Here is a 19,974-nt window from a genome sequence, read left to right on the forward strand (position 1 = left end):
ATATATGAAACGGGTAGTGGTGGTGCTCACTAGAGTTAAGGTACATAAGCAATTTGGAAAAAGAGAAAAGAAAGGAAAAACTCTGTTTGGTGAGCACTCTAAACTGTCATTAATCTTATGTATGATAAAACATAACTTTTAAAATGTAATCATTAATATAAACTCACTGTTGTACACAACTCTTAAAAATTATCACAAAAATTAATGTTTGGTCTAATACATATTAGATTCTAAATACCCTATACAGTTAGTAAACATATACTGACATAAACGTACAATAATAGTGAAATACAAACACCCTCCAATATATCAAAAGATGGCGAAATATACAGATAATAAGATTCAATTAGAATCAATCTTAAATAGCATAATTATTCAAACATCGGTTTAACCCGATGCATAACCTAGATATGTCCTTAATTATAGAATTAGAAAAGTCCGGGCATAGAAGCTGCCAAACCTCATTCTACTGCTCCTCACTTGGACCAAGGTCTATCTATGAGGAGTGAGAGATTACGGGAAAGGCAGGTTGCCCGTGGAAACAACAGTATAACAGCAGTGTTACTAAAGTTTTCATTTCTGCTGTTACGGGTCTTACTATATAGAATTGGACCCCTAATGAGAGAACTACTAAGCTTGAGATAACCGTCGGTTAATAGAGGGATAGAGAAGTGACAATAAGAATAAATTATAATGATATATGATAGCAAATAAATCACTTTTGTTATGAGAAATCATTCTAAAGAACATGTCAGTGGTTTGAGTAGAAACCAATATAACAGACTATCTAATCAATGATACTCAGTCACTATATCTATCCTAATTATTATCAATAATTCTTATTTCATATATATAAAAAAGTAGATATCCCAATGGTTGTTATTATCAAACAAGAGTAGCTCGATTTTATATCCTCTAGTTAGCATCCTAAGCAGATAGCCATATTATGACAGGTATACACATTAAATGCTGCCTATAGCAGGAAAATGCAATAGACTATGTTGTTATACGGCTAGCAAAATATATAACACTGAAACAGGTGTTTGCTAAAGTGGATATAGAATACAAGGTATAGAAAAAGATGTTTTGAATCAATTTGTGACAAAACAACATATAAATTCTGTCCCAGTGAAACACAACAGTAACACTTTCAATATCGAATACAAGCAGTAGGCTCCATTGGCATAAATTGTCATTTTATTGCAGCATAGTATGTTAATATTTAGACACATCCGAGTTGTCACTGTTTGCCGTGTAGTAAACCAGATGATTTCCGTACAGACAATTACATCTGATATAGCATTGGGCTACAGAGCCAACTTATCAAGAAGCGGAGTGACTGCACATACTTGAATACATCTATGCTGCCATAATAAAAGGGAACAGCTGCGATAATGTTCAAGTGAATGATTATATAGTATACAGCATAGTGCAAATGAGTTATGTCAGAATATAGTCGCAAGTGACCTTTATATTTTTATCCTACTTGTATTTCAGGTTGGTCTTCATATAGCACATGTTCTATCTATTAGTGTGATAGGCACTGTGATCCTTCTGTGTTTCAATGGATATAAACAAAAAGGCTAAATTAGCATAATTAGTACATTTTATCCTTTTTGATCACACCATTTCCTCCGTGATCAAGCCAGCACGGCGAAACGCACGTCAGGGACAGCAAGACAGCATCGGGTGTCTGGACATTACACGGCACATACCTCCATCAGGTTCCTTACTCCCAGAGTTTTCTCCGTACTAATGCTCTTTATGATCTATACCCTTACACGCTAATGATCTCGTTAGATCTTTCTATCAGATACTGGGTACATTTATCATAATAGAGGTTACTTGTGGTCATACTCTAACAAGTTGATTTTTTATCTTTGGAAACACTGTTTGTTATAGTATTTATTATATTGCAGCAGCATCGATTTATTTATTAAATTATGTGTAGTCACCTTTTTTCCCTGACAGGACAGTCTTCAGCGCAGTCTATTATATCAGATGTAATTTTCTACATGGATAACATCTGATTTATAATTTGTCACATTGTGACAACTTAGATGCGTTGGATTGAATTAACATATTGTTGGTATAAAAAGGATAAATGTACTAATTATGCTAATTTAGCCTTTTTGTTTATATCCATTGAAACACAGAAGGATCACACTGATAGAACATGTGCTATATGAAGACCAACCTGAAATACAAGTAGGATAAAAATATAAAGGTCACTTGCGACTATATTCTGACATAACTCATTTTGCACTATGCTGTATACTATATAATCATTCACTTGAACATTATCGCAGCTGTCCCCTTTTATTATGGCAGCATAGATGTATTCAAGTATGTGCAGTCACTCCGCTTCTTGATAAGTTGGCTCTGTAGCCAAATGCTATATCAGATGTAATTGTCTGTACGGAAATCATCTGGTTTACTACACGGCAAACAGTGACAACTCGGATGTGTCTAAATATTAACATACTATGCTGCAATAAAATGACAATTTATGCCAATGGAGCCTACTGCTTGTATTCGATATTGAAAGTGTTACAGTTATGTTTCACTGGGACAGAATTTATATGTTGTTTTGTCACAAATTGATTCAAAACATCTTTTTCTATACCTTGTATTCTATATCCACTTTAGCAAACACCTGTTTCAGTGTTATATATTTTGCTAGCCGTATAACAACATAGTCTATTGCATTTTCCTGCTATAGGCAGCATTTAATGTGTATACCTGTCATAATATGGCTATCTGCTTAGGATGCTAACTAGAGGATATAAAATCGAGCTACTCTTGTTTGATAATAACAACCATTGGGATATCTACTTTTTTATATATATGAAATAAGAATTATTGATAATAATTAGGATAGATATAGTGACTGAGTATCATTGATTAGATAGTCTGTTATATTGGTTTCTACTCAAACCACTGACTTGTTATGAGAAATCATTCTAAAGAACATGATATATGATAGCAAATAAATCACTTATCATTATAATTTATTCTTATTGTCACTTCTCTATCCCTCTATTAACCGACGGTTATCTCAAGCTTAGTAGTTCTCTCATTAGGGGTCCAATTCTATATAGTAAGACCCGTAACAGCAGAAATGAAAACTTTAGTAACACTGCTGTTATACTGTTGTTTCCACGGGCAACCTGCCTTTCCCGTAATCTCTCACTCCTCATAGATAGACCTTGGTCCAAGTGAGGAGCAGTAGAATGAGGTTTGGCAGCTTCTATGCCCGGACTTTTCTAATTCTATAATTAAGGACATATCTAGGTTATGCATCGGGTTAAACCGATGTTTGAATAATTATGCTATTTAAGATTGATTCTAATTGAATCTTATTATCTGTATATTTCGCCATCTTTTGATATATTGGAGGGTGTTTGTATTTCACTATTATTGTACGTTTATGTCAGTATATGTTTACTAACTGTATAGGGTATTTAGAATCTAATATGTATTAGACCAAACATTAATTTTTGTGATAATTTTTAAGAGTTGTGTACAACAGTGAGTTTATATTAATGATTACATTTTAAAAGTTATGTTTTATCATACATAAGATTAATGACAGTTTAGAGTGCTCACCAAACAGAGTTTTTCCTTTCTTTTCTCTTTTTCCAAATAGTTGATTACATAATGAGCTGAAAGTAAATATCAACCAGAATAATATATTGTATTACTGTCAGCTGCTATTAACTGGGGATTTCCACTGTGGGTCGCAAAATAAAAAAAAAATTAAAAAAAAACTTAAAACATGAAGAATTTTCTATAGCGCACTTTAGAACACCCAGAGGTGGCAGTATTGAGTGTGCCAGCACTAGCAGTAATGCTGGGTAATATTTTAGTTGTGCACAACAGTGAAAGTAATCCCCAAAATGCCACCTACAGTACTAGTGCCAATTCAGCAACAGTAATTGCCCATTAAGAAAACATCAGTATTACACAATAATATGAATATTTCCTGGCCCATAAAGCAAAATTTACATGCTAAGTAGAACCACATTATGTAGATATATTATATATTATTCTACAGGTCTCTACAGCAACAGTAATAAATATAATATTATTAGCAGGAATCCGCCATGTCCCCCACCCTCTTGTATTAAAAAAAAAAAAAAAAAAAAAAAGCAAGCATATAAATAAGCAAGTTTTATTCCCACTAAAGCATTTTGCAGCATGCGTATAATCACCCGGTGTTTGTGTGGGTTTTGTCTGAGGATTCTAGTTACCTCCCACAATCATACTGGTTAGACCAGTTGGCTTCAGACAAACAAAAAAAAAAAATATGGACTTGTCTGTCGTAAGAAATTTAGACGGAGCTCCAATCAGGAAGGAATATAAATGGGATTGGCACTATATACAGTAGCTTGCAGAGGTATTCAGATTTATCTATTACAAACGACTTATAGATTGTTCCAGAAAGTATTTTTTGTGAACCAGTAGGCTATTAAAGTAAACTTTCATACTCATTATCTCTCTGCAGATATTTTTTTTTTTTTTTTTAAAAAACTGAAAAATGCTACTTGCATAAATATTCAACCTCTGCAGACTAGTATTTTGTAGAGCAAAAAGAAAGAAATACTCACCAATCTTATATATAAAATTCATTGGTCTGTTTGTGTATGCATTTGGACACCCCTACACCAATTGGGATGAAAACAACGTGAGGTGGTCCAGTTGGATCCTGGTAAAGTTTTAGGTGGTAGAGAGTCCCGGTCGGACATTGGTGTACGCTGGGCAGAACTTTGACCCGGGGTGCCTGTTCTGGGCCTTCCACTGGATGGATTTGGATGAAAACTTCACAGGGGGTGGCAACTGGTCTGGGATACCTAATGGAGTGGTTGGGGTCCTGGTCGGAACTCACGGTGGAATTTGCCAGGTATAACTTTGACTCGGGGAGCCTGTTCTGGGCCTTAAACTAGATGGTTTTGGACATCGCATAATAAAAAAAAAAAAAAACACAACTTGAAGATTTAAACCCGGACAACGCCGGGTACTTCAGCTAGTTCTAAATAAACAAAAAATAATCCCAGCTGCAACGGTAAAAGTTTGTGCCACAAAAAAACCTAATCAACTGGCAGGAGGATTAACTATAGTCGGTTGTTTAAAAGTATAAAATCTCAGTCGCAAGTGACACAAATTGTTAAAAAAAAAAATTATCCCCTTAACAGTGTCAGTTTGTCATAGCATCCTAATCACCGGCAGACAGTGGATGGTATTCAATAAATAACTATACAATTGTTGATGAGCCTCTGTCCAGTGAGAAGTATCCACAAGTGAATTGTCACGGAAGAAATGTCACGGACACCGCTTCAAAGGGAAGCTCCGGCCAGAGTCTCTTCACCGCTATAACAACTGCAGCCTGATCAGAGTGATGCCAGGGAACTTGGTAACTGAGTTAGTTGCGCAGTTTGGGAGTGGATGGCGACTCCGCCACACACTAGCTCACTTTGTCTGTTTCCCGGGATCATTAGTCGCTGCTGCTGTGCCAGTATAGCGGTGCAGGTAAAAGATAGCCGGCTCTTATAGCAGCAGGGTTATCCTTATAAGATGGCCAGCGGTCCATGAATAAGACGACCAGTGGCACTCCTGGCAAGCCCTTAACGCGTTTCTCGATCGGCTGGATAGTTTCCTCAGAAGGATTTTTTATTTTATTTTTTAAAGATGGAGCAGCCAATCCCAATTAAAACAATGAAAAGTTTTTAGCTTCACCTGTTTCATTAGTAGCGTCTCTGGTAGAAACACTAGTTCAAAACAATCGGATCTTCACAGCAACACAGATTTACATAAGAAAACAAGTATGCTTTATTATTGTGTTAAGCACTTTAAAAAAAAAAATACGAGGATGAGTAAGGTGACAAGGCCTCTCACGTGGTAATGTTCTTTATTTCATTCTAATTACCCATCAGGTAGGAGCTGTGGGTGGAGCTACAGAGTGGGTGGGGCATCAATTGGTGTGTAAACAAGTTTAAAAAAAAATAGTCAAAGTTTGGGCTATGGGGGATGGGTGTTATACAAATAATTTATCATAGAAGTATGTATAATTATTATGACGGGATGTTTTCTTTTCTATATTTCTCTACTGTAACTTCACACGCCCATAGGAAACCAGAATCCATACTAAATATATAGGGAAGACCACATCAAGCCACAACAATACATGTATAAGAAAAGCAGGATCAATATTAATTGAGAATGCCAGATCCACATAAAATAGGTATTACGGCAAAACAAGAACTACCATAACACTTGTGCAGTTCATATGGGGAAGCCTTCACTGGCGAAAACAGGCAAATGTGACTGCCAGCGATGGCAGAGTTAGAAGGAAAACATTATGTAAATCAGAAGATTGTGCTTACCTGCCCCGCAGCGGTGTCTCCACCTGGCTTCTGAGTGTTGGACAGCAGGACTCCATCGCCTCCAGCAGGAGGAGGAGGAGGATGGTAAGGGAAGAAGACGGGAGAAGTGGAAGATGAAAGGGGGTGGTGGGATGTCGGGCAGCACAAGAAGAAAAGATAAGTATAGCGTGACCTTACCGATCTAATAGCTTCCGTAAAGACTGGGTTCACATATGAAAACAGACCTACAACAAACACTATACAGGTTGAGTCTCCCATATCCAAATATTCCAAAATACGGAATAATTTTGGCATGACTGAGATAATGAAACCTTTGATTTTTGATAGACAAAGTTTGTGTACATTGAACCAAGGCACAAATTATTAAAAATATTGTATACAATTACCTTCAGGCTGTGTATAAGGTGTATATGAAACAAATGAATTTAATTTCTGTACACAAACTTTGCTTGAGCCACAAAATTATTGAAAATATTATAAACACCTTATACATAGCCTGCAAGTCATTTTATACAACACAAATGCATTCTGTGTGTATATTGGGGTCCTATTCCTAAGATATTTCATTATGTTAATCAAATATTTCAAACTACGGAATAGTCCGTTATCCAAAATACCCCTGGTCCCAAGCATTTTGGATATGGGAGACTCAACCTGTATTTATAAAAGACGTACAATGCTTAGTTACAGAAGAGTTATATAGAAAAGGGTTATAGGTTACATAGACAAAACTTGCTGCAATCCCAAATAAAAAGGAAAAAAAAAATGACAGAATAAAACAGCTATTCTGGTCGGGAGGAACGGTGGGAAATGCAAGTCAGGCTTCAACGTACAAATTGATTCCCCAGTCTGACCCAGAAAAAGGTTCCCATACCTTTTATCATTTGTTCCCCCCACCCCATGGATGATGTCACCCAAGGGCCAGATAAGGAGCCACATGGGCCAGGGACTAAAAATGATCCAGATGGCAGTGTTTCCCGAACTCCCCCATTACAGTCCAGGTTTATAAGGATATCCATGCTGGAGTCCAGATGGTTAAATCAAATTGACTGAGATACCTATTAAGTCACCTGTGCTTAAACATGGATATCCTTAAAACCTGGACTGGAATAGCAGAGTTTGGGGCCTTCTGACCTTTTGTGAGAAACTGAGGTGTTCTTAGTGCCGTGTGGGCGTGACCAGTGCCATGTGGGCGTGTACAACTCCTACACCATCAGCCCCAATTTCTCACCAAGTACATAAGAGAAAATTCCATCATATCAGGAGGAAAGTAGAAATGCAGTTTTAATATTTAGGATTTATGGCCGGCCATGTGGAGCAGCTGGTCAGCATTACACCGTCCTGATGGTAGGCCTATGTTTATCTGGAGGCCTGTAGCTGCATAGGACTATAAAAAACATTTTTTAATTTTTAATACACATTGACCTACATCCATCACCTGGGGAGTGGGAATTGCCTTAGCGCTGACAGCACGATGATGGGTTTTCTAGGGGGTCGAGGAAAATTTTTGTTGTATGGCTGATTCCCCCCAGGGACTACAGCTCTGTGCTGACTACACTAAGAATGTTTAGTGCCATGTCACGGGGAGTCCACGCTATATATTTCCCTGCTATAGTGCCACTGCCAGCAGCCCTGGCTGACATGGTGCTGGTAGCGGGAATTTTGGGGTCTAGGGCGTGTCGGTATGTACAGTACATGACGTATGGGAGGAGCACTGGGGCTAGTCAGTATGTACATGACGTATGGGAGGAGCACTGGGGCGAGTCGGTATGTACAGGCAGGTGCATAAATATTGGGACATTGACAGAATTTTCATATTTTGGCCTCTATTCACCACCACAATGGCTTTGAAATGAAATAAACAAGATGTGCTTTACCTGCAGACTTTCAGATTTAATTTGAGGGTAATTACATCCAAATCAGGTGAACGGTGTAGGAATTACAACGGTTTCTATATGTGCCTCCCACTTTTTAAGGGGCCCTCGTAGCCACCCGCAACTACGCACACAAACGCAGCATTGGACGCAGAACTTCAAAACATCGACAGCTGGAGTAAGACTATAGTCACTCAGAATATCGGTGGATTGGGACGCTGGAGTTTCGTTCTGTGCGCAATCACATGTGCTGGCTTGTATACGCCCATTAAATGGCCCAGACACGCCTGCGTTTTGGTCTCCCCGTAACCACCCATATGGCGGTCTATTCCTGTCAATCAATTGCTAGTGAATCCTCTCAGCGTGCATGTTCGCAATTCATCCACAGCACATGCGCAATAGGGCTGGCAGGCACGCGCAGACCACCGATAATCATTCAACCGCATAAACATCGGAATAGCGTTCAGCTCTGCATCAGGCCCTAAGACTAAATTTAAAATCCTTGTCAAAATTAACCCCAATTGTGCCACCTCAAACCTAGATCAGAGGGGAGACTCAGCCAGAGAAACGCAGCACCCAAAGGGCTAAGAGAAAGCTTTGTTTGTGCATTCATCTAAGGCCCCCGCCATGACAGCTACTACTGCACGATTTTACAGATGTCATCAGAACAGCCTGTTGTCACATCCGAGGCACCAGGACATCCACCATCACTGCCAGTCTGCCTGCTGTTCCAGCTCATACTTTGTGTAGGTGGCCAGACGTAACAGTATCATCCACCTCTCTGGAGCAAGATTTAAGGTATCAAAAAAGGATGTCTGGCTGTGGGTTCTAACAAGGGTATAATACACAATCAAGGCTGGAAGCAGCCCCAAGCTGGAGATATGGGTAAGGATGCAACCAGCTACAATAAGATTGTGCCATCATAGGCTTTTAGGCTGTTTTTGTATTATCCAAGTAACACTGCATTCAGATATTGGGGAAGATCCTACAGAATTCCCACCTAGATAATTTAGCGTAATGTAGCCCTTAGACTACAATGGCTGACGCTTCTGAAGGTGGCATTGCCTGCCGGAATGGTTTGCATACCAGAACTTTGTAAATGTGAGTGGAGACTTTAATAATATCATCATGTAACGTAGATAAATATATATAAAAAAGCCTAATCTGGGATCCAAAGCAGGAATCACATCAATACTGCTGAGGGTAGGCTTACATTATTAGTCTGCTGAGCTTACACTAAGCTGAAGGGTGGCTTTTTTCAGTGTCAATAATTAACCTGGCGCAAAATTCATGGATCTAAAAAAAGAAAGTCCAGATGGGCATTTGAACGTAGCGATTTAAAAGAACAATTTGAACGATAATGCTATCGTTACAGTTCTCTTTCAAATCGTTCTTTTAAATGGCCACTACCAACTTAACTTCGACCAGCGATGCGCAGCCAAGTATGGACGATACCGATATTGTCCATCGGCCATTCATGCTGGTCAACTTGCTCGATTTCGAGCAAGTTACTATAGGGACTCACGATCGCGGATCGCTATAGTCCTCGGCAAGTTGGTGGTGTGCTGGATGATCAATATTGATCATCCAGCATACCCAGGGAGGGTGCATAATGATCTGGCAGCGATATCGTATCGCTGGCAGATCGCTACGTGTGTACGGACCATTAGACATACACCAATAAACACCAACAGGAGATCCAAGTATAAGCTGACTGAGCCATTTCAAGATTTGTGCAAGTGGTTCAGCTTTTCTCAATCTCAATCAGCCAAATCTCTGATGACTGGCTGACCAGTTGATTAAATCTGGGTCAATCCCAGAACTGCCCATGTACTTTTTTACTCAAGTACAAATAATGGTACATAACTTACCCTGTGTAATAAATACAAACTATGGTATGTTCCCTTTAATCTCCATCATTTAAGCTATGAGTGTAATTAGGATGGGTTTGTGATATATTAGATACCCAATTACTCTGAAACCATAAGTCCTAGTGACTTCCAAAATCGCACCTAACCTGCGTATAGACTTCTGATATATTCTATGATTTTTGGAAGTGCCTAGCTATTATAGAAATATTAATTTTACTTCAAAAACAGATAACTTAGGCCCTCATTCAGAGCCGTACGCTCTGAGCAGAGCGCACGCTCTGAATGAGGGCTGGCCTCCATGAGAATGGAGCGTCCTCCTGGACGCTCGTATAGCTGTGGGTCACCACCCACAGGCTATACGAGCGTGCAGTTTGATGGCCGCGATGGTCGTGACCATCGCGACCATCGAAACTGCGAGCCGGAGCCTGCGGTTGAGGTTTTCAACCGCAAGCTCCGGAGTGATTTTGGCTCTATCAGAGCCAAAATCACTCCCACTGACATCACTAGTGATGTCAGTGGGCCGGCTTCTGACGGGAGGCATTCCCGTGGGAACGCCCCCGTCAGGGAGGCACGCCTACCAAAGGGGGCGTGCTGTCATTCAACATCGTCAGCACGCCCCCTTTGATCAGACACAACGAGCGAAGGACTTTCCTTCGCTCGTCGCGTCTGGCGCATGCGCACGACGGAGCTCCCTCCGTCGTGCGCATGCTCAGTCCAGAACATCGACCCACTTGCGAGCGGACAGCCGCTCGCGAGTGGGTCTGAATCAGGCCCTTAGTTTGCTTTTATTCTCTGAATGAAGTCTGCAGGCTCCTTTTGATAGACTTGTATCGGTTTATTTCGGTTTACCCCTGCCGGGTTCAGTGCCAGCTTCATAGATCTAAGTACTCAATATGCGCCCGACAATAGGCCTTGTTTACAAATCCCTGGTCACAGGATGTCCTCAAAAATATACATATAGATCTACATAATTGTTTAAGGCTGTCCCATGTTCTCAGTAGAAAACTGAGCACAGCCCAACGGCTCCCACTGCTCCAGGAGTCGTCTGGGGAACAGCAGAGCGGCACAGAACTATTATGTTTGAAATGTCCTTGAATCTAAAAACGGCTATTACACTTCCCGTTACTACATATTAGAATAAATCTTGATATGTGTAATAGATTTACAGTTTGTTTATTTGGAAAACGTCAGAACAAATGTTAGGAAGGAACAAAATCAGTTTTTTCAGGCCAACGCCACAATATAAATTGTATAATAAAAACAACTGATAATTTAGAAGGTTATATCAATAGTGTACAAGTCGCCCCCATTGATCGAGAACGCTTTTTTTTTTTTTATATAGAATCCTCTTTGTTAAAAACTTCAGAACTTCTAAACCTATAAAATTGTATTTACAAAAAAACACAAAAAGTCCAACAAACATTTCATTACTAAAAGCCTTATCCTATAAATTAAATAACATTATAGAAACAGGTCTATCTCCCATCAGTTGCATTGCATGAAATTACTTTATAATATACAAAAAAAACTGGGGGGGAAAAAAAAAAACTTCAAGTATGAAAAGTGCGTTATTGCAATAATACCTCTTTTGCACATCCGAACAAAAAAAAAAATATAAATATTTTTTTTTCTTTTTACTAAAACGGCTGTGTAAAAAGCAGTAAAACAATCGGTGCAACCCAATTAATTCATGGAAAAAGTCCCATTATTGTCTATAAAGCACAATAGCAGCACCAGGAGAAGTAAATGACAGGATGCTTATAGAGTGTCTTCATCCTTCATGAGCTGTGGATACCTGCATGTTCCCAAACTCCTCTTCCTCCTCTTCTAGCGTCCGCTTCAGACTTCCTGGACACAAAGGGCACAGCAAGACATTGGCTGAATTTAACATGGACCTCTACTATGACGACCCTTTAAATGCATTGGTTATGAGGCAGAATACAAGCTATTTTAGTTCCAAATTAACATGTTTTATTGCCATGTCTCAGTTTCATTTAAGATCACATTACAATGGACGGGATGTAGTTCCGATCCTGGCGGTCTGGATGCTGGCGCTCAAAATACCCCCGCCGGAATCCCGACAGCAATCAGAATCCCGGCTTTAGAATCCTGACCGCTGGCATCCCAATGGTAAGTATTAGGATTATGGAGAGGGCTAGGCTGCGGGGAGGGGGATTGCTTAAAGTAACCGATCAGCTTCTAAATGTCATTCATCTAGCACCGTCTATAAACTGACAAAAGCTGGTCGGTTGCTATGGGAAACTTCTCCACTTTCTCGCTATCAGAGGATTAAATACATCTTTCCCAGAGTCTGAAGCAGAGGTGCCAGCGCGTCAATTTTGGGGACGGATGTTGTGATTTTTAGCGTTACGCTCGCTCTGTAGCCGAATGTACACAGAGATCAGCAATAAGTCATGTGCAACTTAACTGCTTCTACACGTGCAGCTGGATGGGCATAACTGGGTGATAATATGGGCACTTAGGCTACGTTCAGAGAGGGCATATACTAGAAATGGTGGGCTATGTGGAGTTGTGTGAACGCAGTGATCTGCCTCTTGCGCCGGGGTCAGGGATGATGCAAATGCGCACCACAGGTGACAGCTGTGAAACCAGTGGCATTGGTCGGGGCAGTGCGGTCGCATAGATGCACAAACCTTGTCAAACGTGTGGAAATCTGCACTGAGCCCATGCACGCGGTGCGATCGCAATTGCGTTAAATAGCAGCAGCTACTTTCCAGCTGCAATTAAAAAACGACTTCCATCAATTACGTACAGTCCCAGATAGGTCACATAACCACTAGTACAGTAAGCCAATTCGATATAAAGGAATCAACACTGCTAACAAGCTTGGTGGCTTTAAACCATAAAATGAGAGTTCTGGTAAAAATTACCTTTGTTAATACTCTTTCTTCGAAGTACATAGGGTCCACAGGGAGACCTTGGGGTGTAGGTGGTGGTTGAGGACTGGGCACCACGCAGTTACAGCTTTCATGCACTGGTCCAACCCTCTATACCCCACCCCAGAGGCACCTCAGGTCGTGACAAGCCAAAGGCCGGAGGACGAGGAGGAGAAGGAGAAGGAAGACTGGTACAGACAAGAATGACACTCACGGAGAAGGAGACTGGAAACCGGTGACCAGAAACAGAGCCCATATGAAGCCAGTTGCGTCAGGGCGGGTGCCCTGTGGATCCTATGGACTTCGAAGAAAGAGTTAACGAAGGTAAGTTTTACCAGAACTCTAATTTTCTTCTTCAGGGTCCATAGGGAGAGATTGGGGGATGTCCCAAAGCAGTATTCAAGGGAGGGGACGCCCCTGAGCTGAGAGGAGAATCCGCCACCCAAATGAAGCATCCAGAGAGGCAAATGTAACAAAGACATTGATTACATCCTCTTATTTGTTTATTTTCCAACAATTCAACACTCATTCACATTTTATTATTATGTTTATGGTCTGGACTCATATTGTATAAGTATTTAGCCGATTTATAGGTTTTTAACCTTTCTTATGCATTTGCAGCATTAAATAGCCAAGCCGTATAGTCCTATATTACATGTATAGATTTACTGTTTGCTAGGTGGTCATATCTATTTTCACATTTATTATTTTATGGTTTAATCAGTTCAGCTTATTATTTATTTCTGGTTTAAATCCACCAAGCTTATAAGCGTTGCTCATTCCTTTATATCGAATTCTCTGCTTTGGGAGGTTGACACCCTCCACCTGAACCAGCTGTTTAGTGACAGCGCCAGACTGATCTCTCCCCTCTTATATGGAGTAAGCCAAGCCAGTCTTCTCCCGTCATATCACCCTGCACTGGGGGAGGAAACAAACAGGGAGTACATACCGATGCCACACAGATGGGGCTCTTGTTTGGATTTGAAATCTTGACCTCAGAGATGTGAGTCAGCAATGCTGATCACTACATCACCGTGCTGTACATGCACAATACACAACAAAATGCAAAAGGGTAGAGATGGCCTTACCGGCAGCACCAGATTGTAGAGAGAAAGTCCTTCCTAACTGCAGAGGAGACATCCTTTTAATGGTTAATTTTGCGAGATAGATGGCTTCATATTCCTACATGGAAGAGAGAGGCGACAATGCAGGAGAGGGGAAAGGGAGGCGACAATGCAGGAGAGGGGAAAGGGAGGCGACAATGCAGGAGAGGGGAAAGGGAGGCGACAATGCAGGAGAGGGGAAAGGGAGGCGACAATGCAGGAGAGGGGAAAGGGAGGCGACAATGCAGGAGAGGGGAAAGGGAGGCGACAATGCAGGAGAGGGGAAAGGGAGGCGACAATGCAGGAGAGGGGAAAGGGAGGCGACAATGCAGGAGAGGGGAAAGGGAGGCGACAATGCAGGAGAGGGGAAAGGGAGGCGACAATGCAGGCAGAAAATCAGACTCCTGAAAACATTGAAAAGGATCACACAAAGGCTAGATCAGAGGTGGGCAACCTGTGGGCCTACACATCCCAGCATGTCTTGCCACAGTTTCAGCATGTATTAACAGCAAATCCATTGCTGATCCTGCTGGGATGTGTAGTGTCACAGCTTGCCTACCTCTGCGCTAGAGGCTATAATCATTGTGCTTTGGGGCCGGGGTGAATTGTACATTGTACTCAGCAGATACAATTGTGTCACACACTCAACCTGATACTACGCTCACTTACAAAGTCTTCTATGTGGAGATAAACATATGCATTCTGCATGGACCGGAGGGTTAGGCTACGGTTACACGGTGGGAGTGGAAGTTGGGGTTAGTGACACTCACAGCAAGTCATTGTCAGCTGTTGGCAAGATCCGGAAGACTCACCTAGAGCAGTCGAACCAGGTAAGTCACTGCTAGACCACCAGGGACGTTTTATCGACATACTAATCATGTCGACATGGTCAATGTCCACAAGTTGCATGCATTTTTTTTCACCATGTCGACAGAATATACTGAACCCATGGACAGAACTACTGGTCACAAGATTGCAGCCTAGCCATTCCCTGGGACCAGTCACAGACATACTGGTAATAGGGATTTAATTAATCCGAGGGAGAGACGGTGAGGCCACTGTGGAGCTTTTGATCTATGTATGTATGTATGTATGTATGTATGTATGTACGTACGTACGTACCTGAAGTTGATGAACAAATCCAGCATTGGGGTTAATGCAGAACCTTCTTTCCTGCACGTAGGTGAAAGCGTCCCTAGAATGAGAGGAGGAAAGGATAAGCTCAGATGCTTGGGGAGGCAACTAAAAAAAGGTATTCCCCTGCACCAATGGATAAAGCCAATGCGAGGTGGTCCAGTTGGATCCTGGCCAGGTTTTAGGGGGGGTTAGGGTCACAGTCGGACCTCCCTTTGGTGTACGCCAGGCAGAATTGTGACCCGGGGAGCCTGTTTTGGGCCATCCACTGGATAGATTTGGACATCAAATAAAACTTAAATAACATGAAGATTTAAACCCAGGCAACGCCGAGTACTTCAGCTAGTTGCAGATATAAATTTATTACAACACAGGGTTATATATCTTAGCTCCTAGTACGCTAATGGTGCGTCAGTTCTGCGTCAGATTTTCCCAGTGACTTCGGCTCACGCAGGCCATCTCATTCCCATCTATAGGCCAATGGGAGGAAGAGACCAGGACTGGGGGAGATGTCCTGTAATGTACTCCTACCACAGCTGTATAACAGACTCATTGTACAGGGCCAGGGAGGTCTCCACCAGCAGGACACAGGAGCCTTGTACACCGTCCTGCACAGAATGTAGGGACATGCTCAGAGGACAAGCTCTATAATACACCTAATCAGGTGCTTTACTACCGTACAGCTAAATAAATATGCATCTTAAGGGAACCATACATTAGCCATCTAAAAAAAAAAAAAAAAAAAACACAGTTCAGATTTTTTTACCCTGATTTAAAGATTCCCCAATCCACCAACCTGCGCCCATATATTAGATACGCTTCAGTGATATGCAGATCATTTCCAGCATATCACAGATCTGCCAATTTTGTTAGGCTCATCATTTTACTAGTAACTGTCGGCAAATTGGCCGATCGTCTCTAGACACCACTACTAATCTTTAGCCCGGATTGAACGCGGAAATTCAACCTGATCGGAATCAGCAACCCCCATACATCGCCGATTTTTTGGGACAATCGTCTGCAAAATTCCAAATTACCACAATTAATCGCAGATGTATGGGGGCCTTTAGCAACTTAAAGTACTTTAGCTCATCTCTCTGAGGTTCTTATTAAACAGGAGTATGCGCACGCCACTATTAACCCAAATGACCATAGTAAAAAAGTGTTTTCTTCCTTCCAATCACCTGTATTTTAATCCAAACGTTTCCATAATGTAAGCAATAACCAGAGCGGCACTCCGAGAGATCCCTGCATTGCCGTGGACAAGAACTTTTCCTGCACGAGGAGAGACAGAAACATTACGCAAATGCAGAGTTTTCCTCTCCAAAAATATTCAACAAACCACGGTTTTAGAGCCCATGAGAATCTATCAAGACCCGCTGCCGTAAGTCTGTCTTACAGACCTTAATTTCGCTCTGTCCTACGGACGGAGCAGCCATTTTTTGAGCTGAACCAATATAGTGTGTGCGTGCGCAGGAATTTACTCCCCTAATGGAAGTAGCAACACTGCCTGGGCGGCAAATAACCAGTGGCAAACGTTGTGGAAATGAGCTAAAGAGCTCTGTTATTGAAAAGCACATTCTACTTAATTAAATTTTAAATGATTAAAAATCTCTAACCTTTCTGTAGTGTCTAAAGAAATAAAGAGGTCTATTTACTAAGCAGTGTTAGGAGACAGAGTGAAAAGTGATAAGGTGTCAGCCAATCAGCTCCTAGCTACCATCTCACAGGCTGTGCTTGAAAAATGATTGTTGGGAGCTGATTGGCTGGCACCTTATCACTCTGTCTCCTAACACTGCTTAGTAAATTGACCCCAAAATCCATCTATCAATATATAAGCTAGCCAGTCACTTTTGAAGTCACACATGAAGATTAGGCCTTCGGTCACTGCCTTAAATCACGTGTTTAACCGGGGTAATAAACGCCATCACTGGTGTTTTCTGCAGAAGAGAGATTTGGATTTTAGTGAGATCCAGATCATTTCTGGCACCAAGTCTCTAATGTCAGAACTTGTGACCATGTCATCGGTCTGTGATATTTGCATGTTAATATAGGTTTTACCAGTTTCTGGATGATTCCAAAATATAAAGTTACAAAACAAAGCAAACATTAAAGTTAGCGCCGCAACAATCGTCCCTGCACTTAGTGAACCCATCTCATGGTCTAGAACAGAGGTCACTTGTAAACATACGCCAAATCCAAAATTATTCCATTGGTAAGTGCAGATTGTATTGAAGCAAAAAATAGGCCCAATGGTAAGTTTTCTAAAATTAGATTTGTTCAATTGATAGGAACATGATTTTCAAATGATTTTATTTATTGACCTTTCTGGTGTAAAAAAATAAGCCTATCTACTTGTGAGCTGAAGATTTCAGCTGATGGGTGCTGGAAACCCAATAAAACGAGCCCTATACAGCCATACAAAGCCTACTTGCTACTTGTGTCACCTGCTGTCATTTTTTTTTTGTAGACTGTCCTAGATAAGTGACAAGTTACAAGCCAATTGGCTGCTATGGGCAATTTCTCCACTTTATCTCTCTCAAAGATTTAATACAGGGCCAGGCCAACCTGTGGCTCTCCAGCTGTTGAAAAACTACAAGTCTCAGCATGCCTTGCCACAGTTTTGCTGTTAGGGAATGCTAAAACTGTGGCAGGGAATGATGGGACTTGTAGTTTCACAACAGCTGGAGAGCACCAAGTTGGCCAGGCCTGATTTAATACATTTCCCCCTGAATGACAGACCCCGATTCTGCAGTAGAGCTGCTCATTTCATTTAGGGCTCATTGTAAAACGGTGATTATGCTTAAACACTACCTTGTACGCTGCCATTGCTTCGGTACAGGAGCGCTCAGTCACAGCGGGCGTGGAAAGTCCACAATCAGAATGTCGACAGGTTCTGAATGTGGACATGGCTTTTAGGTCAAACACCAATATGGCAACATTCAAAAATGTTCATTATGTCAACATACAGTTCTTAGCCTATTGTAGCCTAACCCTAATCAAAAAAACTACATGTTGACTTTATGAACCGCTCATCATTTTTAAATGTCGACATATTCGTTGTCGACCTAAAGTCAGTGTTGACTTTCACAGTACAGCCATTAACACGACAAAACCTCCCGGCGGCAGGCTGTACTAATTGCTTAATGAGCAAAGCCAGTGTACTTTTCTGAGCGTAAACTCTGCGGATACATAAGATTCTGCTGGGTCCTAAATCCCAAAAGTTCTCAGATCGCTTAATGTAATAATATATCGAATATCAATGTTATATTGCTCAAGTGACTCACAAGTTAATTAAAATACAGGTTTCCATTGTAATAGCCCGAATGAGGAAAATATGGAGAACACACACTGTGTAATGGGCTTTGCAACGCTAGCCAGAGTCACACCAAGGTTTAGGGGGAAAATGAAGGGGGGGTGTCAGGTCCCGAATTCAGCTCCCAGAATTTCCAGCTGAAAAGGGAGTAGAACCACTGGTGCCATGTGTGATGCACTATCCCTCTAGTACCAGACTAAGCGCTACTGCTGCAGATAAGGTGACAGGTGACAGGATATGTACCTCCAGTCTGTAATGATCCATCAATAAATTCCTTTGACTGTAAAGAAAAAATAAAGCAGCATGAGCCACAGATACAGGCCGAGTGGAAGCAAAGCATCGTCACATTGGGGCCGATACAGGAATGGAAGTAAGGTGTACGGAAAAGCAGCATTTAGGCACAAAAGTGCGATCGCGCATAGGAAATAGTAAGCGCCAGATTTACTGCGCCACCATCATCCTAATCAGAGCACACCTTCACCCGGCCTATACTAGGTGCATAGGATAGGCCTATTAATGGTGTATATGCTCACCCCCCACCCATCCGCGAGCACAGGCGTTCCTCCTCTCTGGTCTGAAGTCTAGATACATTTAGAAAGCGTTCGCCCTCGCAATCTCACATTTGCATGCACTCATCTGGGCATGTGCAAAGCGAATTCCAGCACAAGATACGCCGCGCACATAGGCGTACGTAGAGCCCCAACGTGCGCAATAGGGGGGTAAATATATGGCAAATAAGTGTGGATGACAGAGTTACTGGGGTATAAATGGTAGGGGGCTCAGGCAGCATGTACAGAAATCCCCATCACCACAGTCAGTATGTATCTTATGTTTCCTGTACACCAGCAGTATTTAGGATAGAGGCAGCTCTCTACTATAGCCGGCCAACAATCTACCACTCACCATGGCGAAGAACCGTATAATGTTTTCAATGGGGTTGTCTGCAAAATCCAGCACTAAATATCTGTAAAACAAAACCACACAGATAAGCAGCCGTGATGACTCCTGCCTCAGAATTCATGGGGGGGATTCAGTTGCAGACATCCAGGTGGTATGCGTTCCACAACGGCACATCGCATCCTGCCGACATCGCCGCTATTCCCTCGCACCTCTATGGGCTGTGAAGGAAAACTTGCCATGTCGGCACTACAGTACCTGGCTGTTATGTGCGCAGCCAGCCATCGCAGCAATAGATTACATATCTGATTCAACTTTTGTTATTATAGGAATATTGGGCCAGAAGTAATAGGGCGAGAGTTTAGAGAATGAGAGAGTTTATCTATCACCTCTCACATTGGTCCAGTTTTAACTGCAAAATGGGAAATCATCTGGATGAGAGTTTAAATCGTGAGTTTTGAGTCTGAAAAACCTGCGAGTTTGCCCTGTTGCTCTGTTC

The 19,974-nt window shown here is 41.6% G+C and overlaps 1 protein-coding gene across 1 annotated transcript in view; it reads right to left on the minus strand.

Moving 5' to 3' along the window:
* Positions 1 to 11,285: 11,285 nt before the first annotated feature.
* STYX (serine/threonine/tyrosine interacting protein) overlaps positions 11,286 to 19,974 on the minus strand; it is a 40,772-nt gene continuing 32,083 nt past the window's right edge. The window contains exons 5-10 of the mRNA XM_088457954.1: positions 19,482 to 19,542; positions 18,822 to 18,858; positions 16,447 to 16,537; positions 15,251 to 15,323; positions 14,114 to 14,207; positions 11,286 to 11,976 (exon numbers count right to left, since the gene is read on the minus strand). Of these exons, the coding sequence (XP_088314080.1) occupies positions 11,900 to 11,976; positions 14,114 to 14,207; positions 15,251 to 15,323; positions 16,447 to 16,537; positions 18,822 to 18,858; positions 19,482 to 19,542 (433 nt within the window). The 3' untranslated portion in view covers positions 11,286 to 11,899. The remainder of the gene's footprint in view (positions 11,977 to 14,113; positions 14,208 to 15,250; positions 15,324 to 16,446; positions 16,538 to 18,821; positions 18,859 to 19,481; positions 19,543 to 19,974) is intronic.

Source organism: Taudactylus pleione, unplaced genomic scaffold, assembly GCF_031769625.1.
Source record: "Taudactylus pleione unplaced genomic scaffold, aTauple2 ptg000796l, whole genome shotgun sequence".
In the NCBI taxonomy this organism is placed as follows: domain Eukaryota; kingdom Metazoa; phylum Chordata; class Amphibia; order Anura; family Myobatrachidae; genus Taudactylus; species Taudactylus pleione.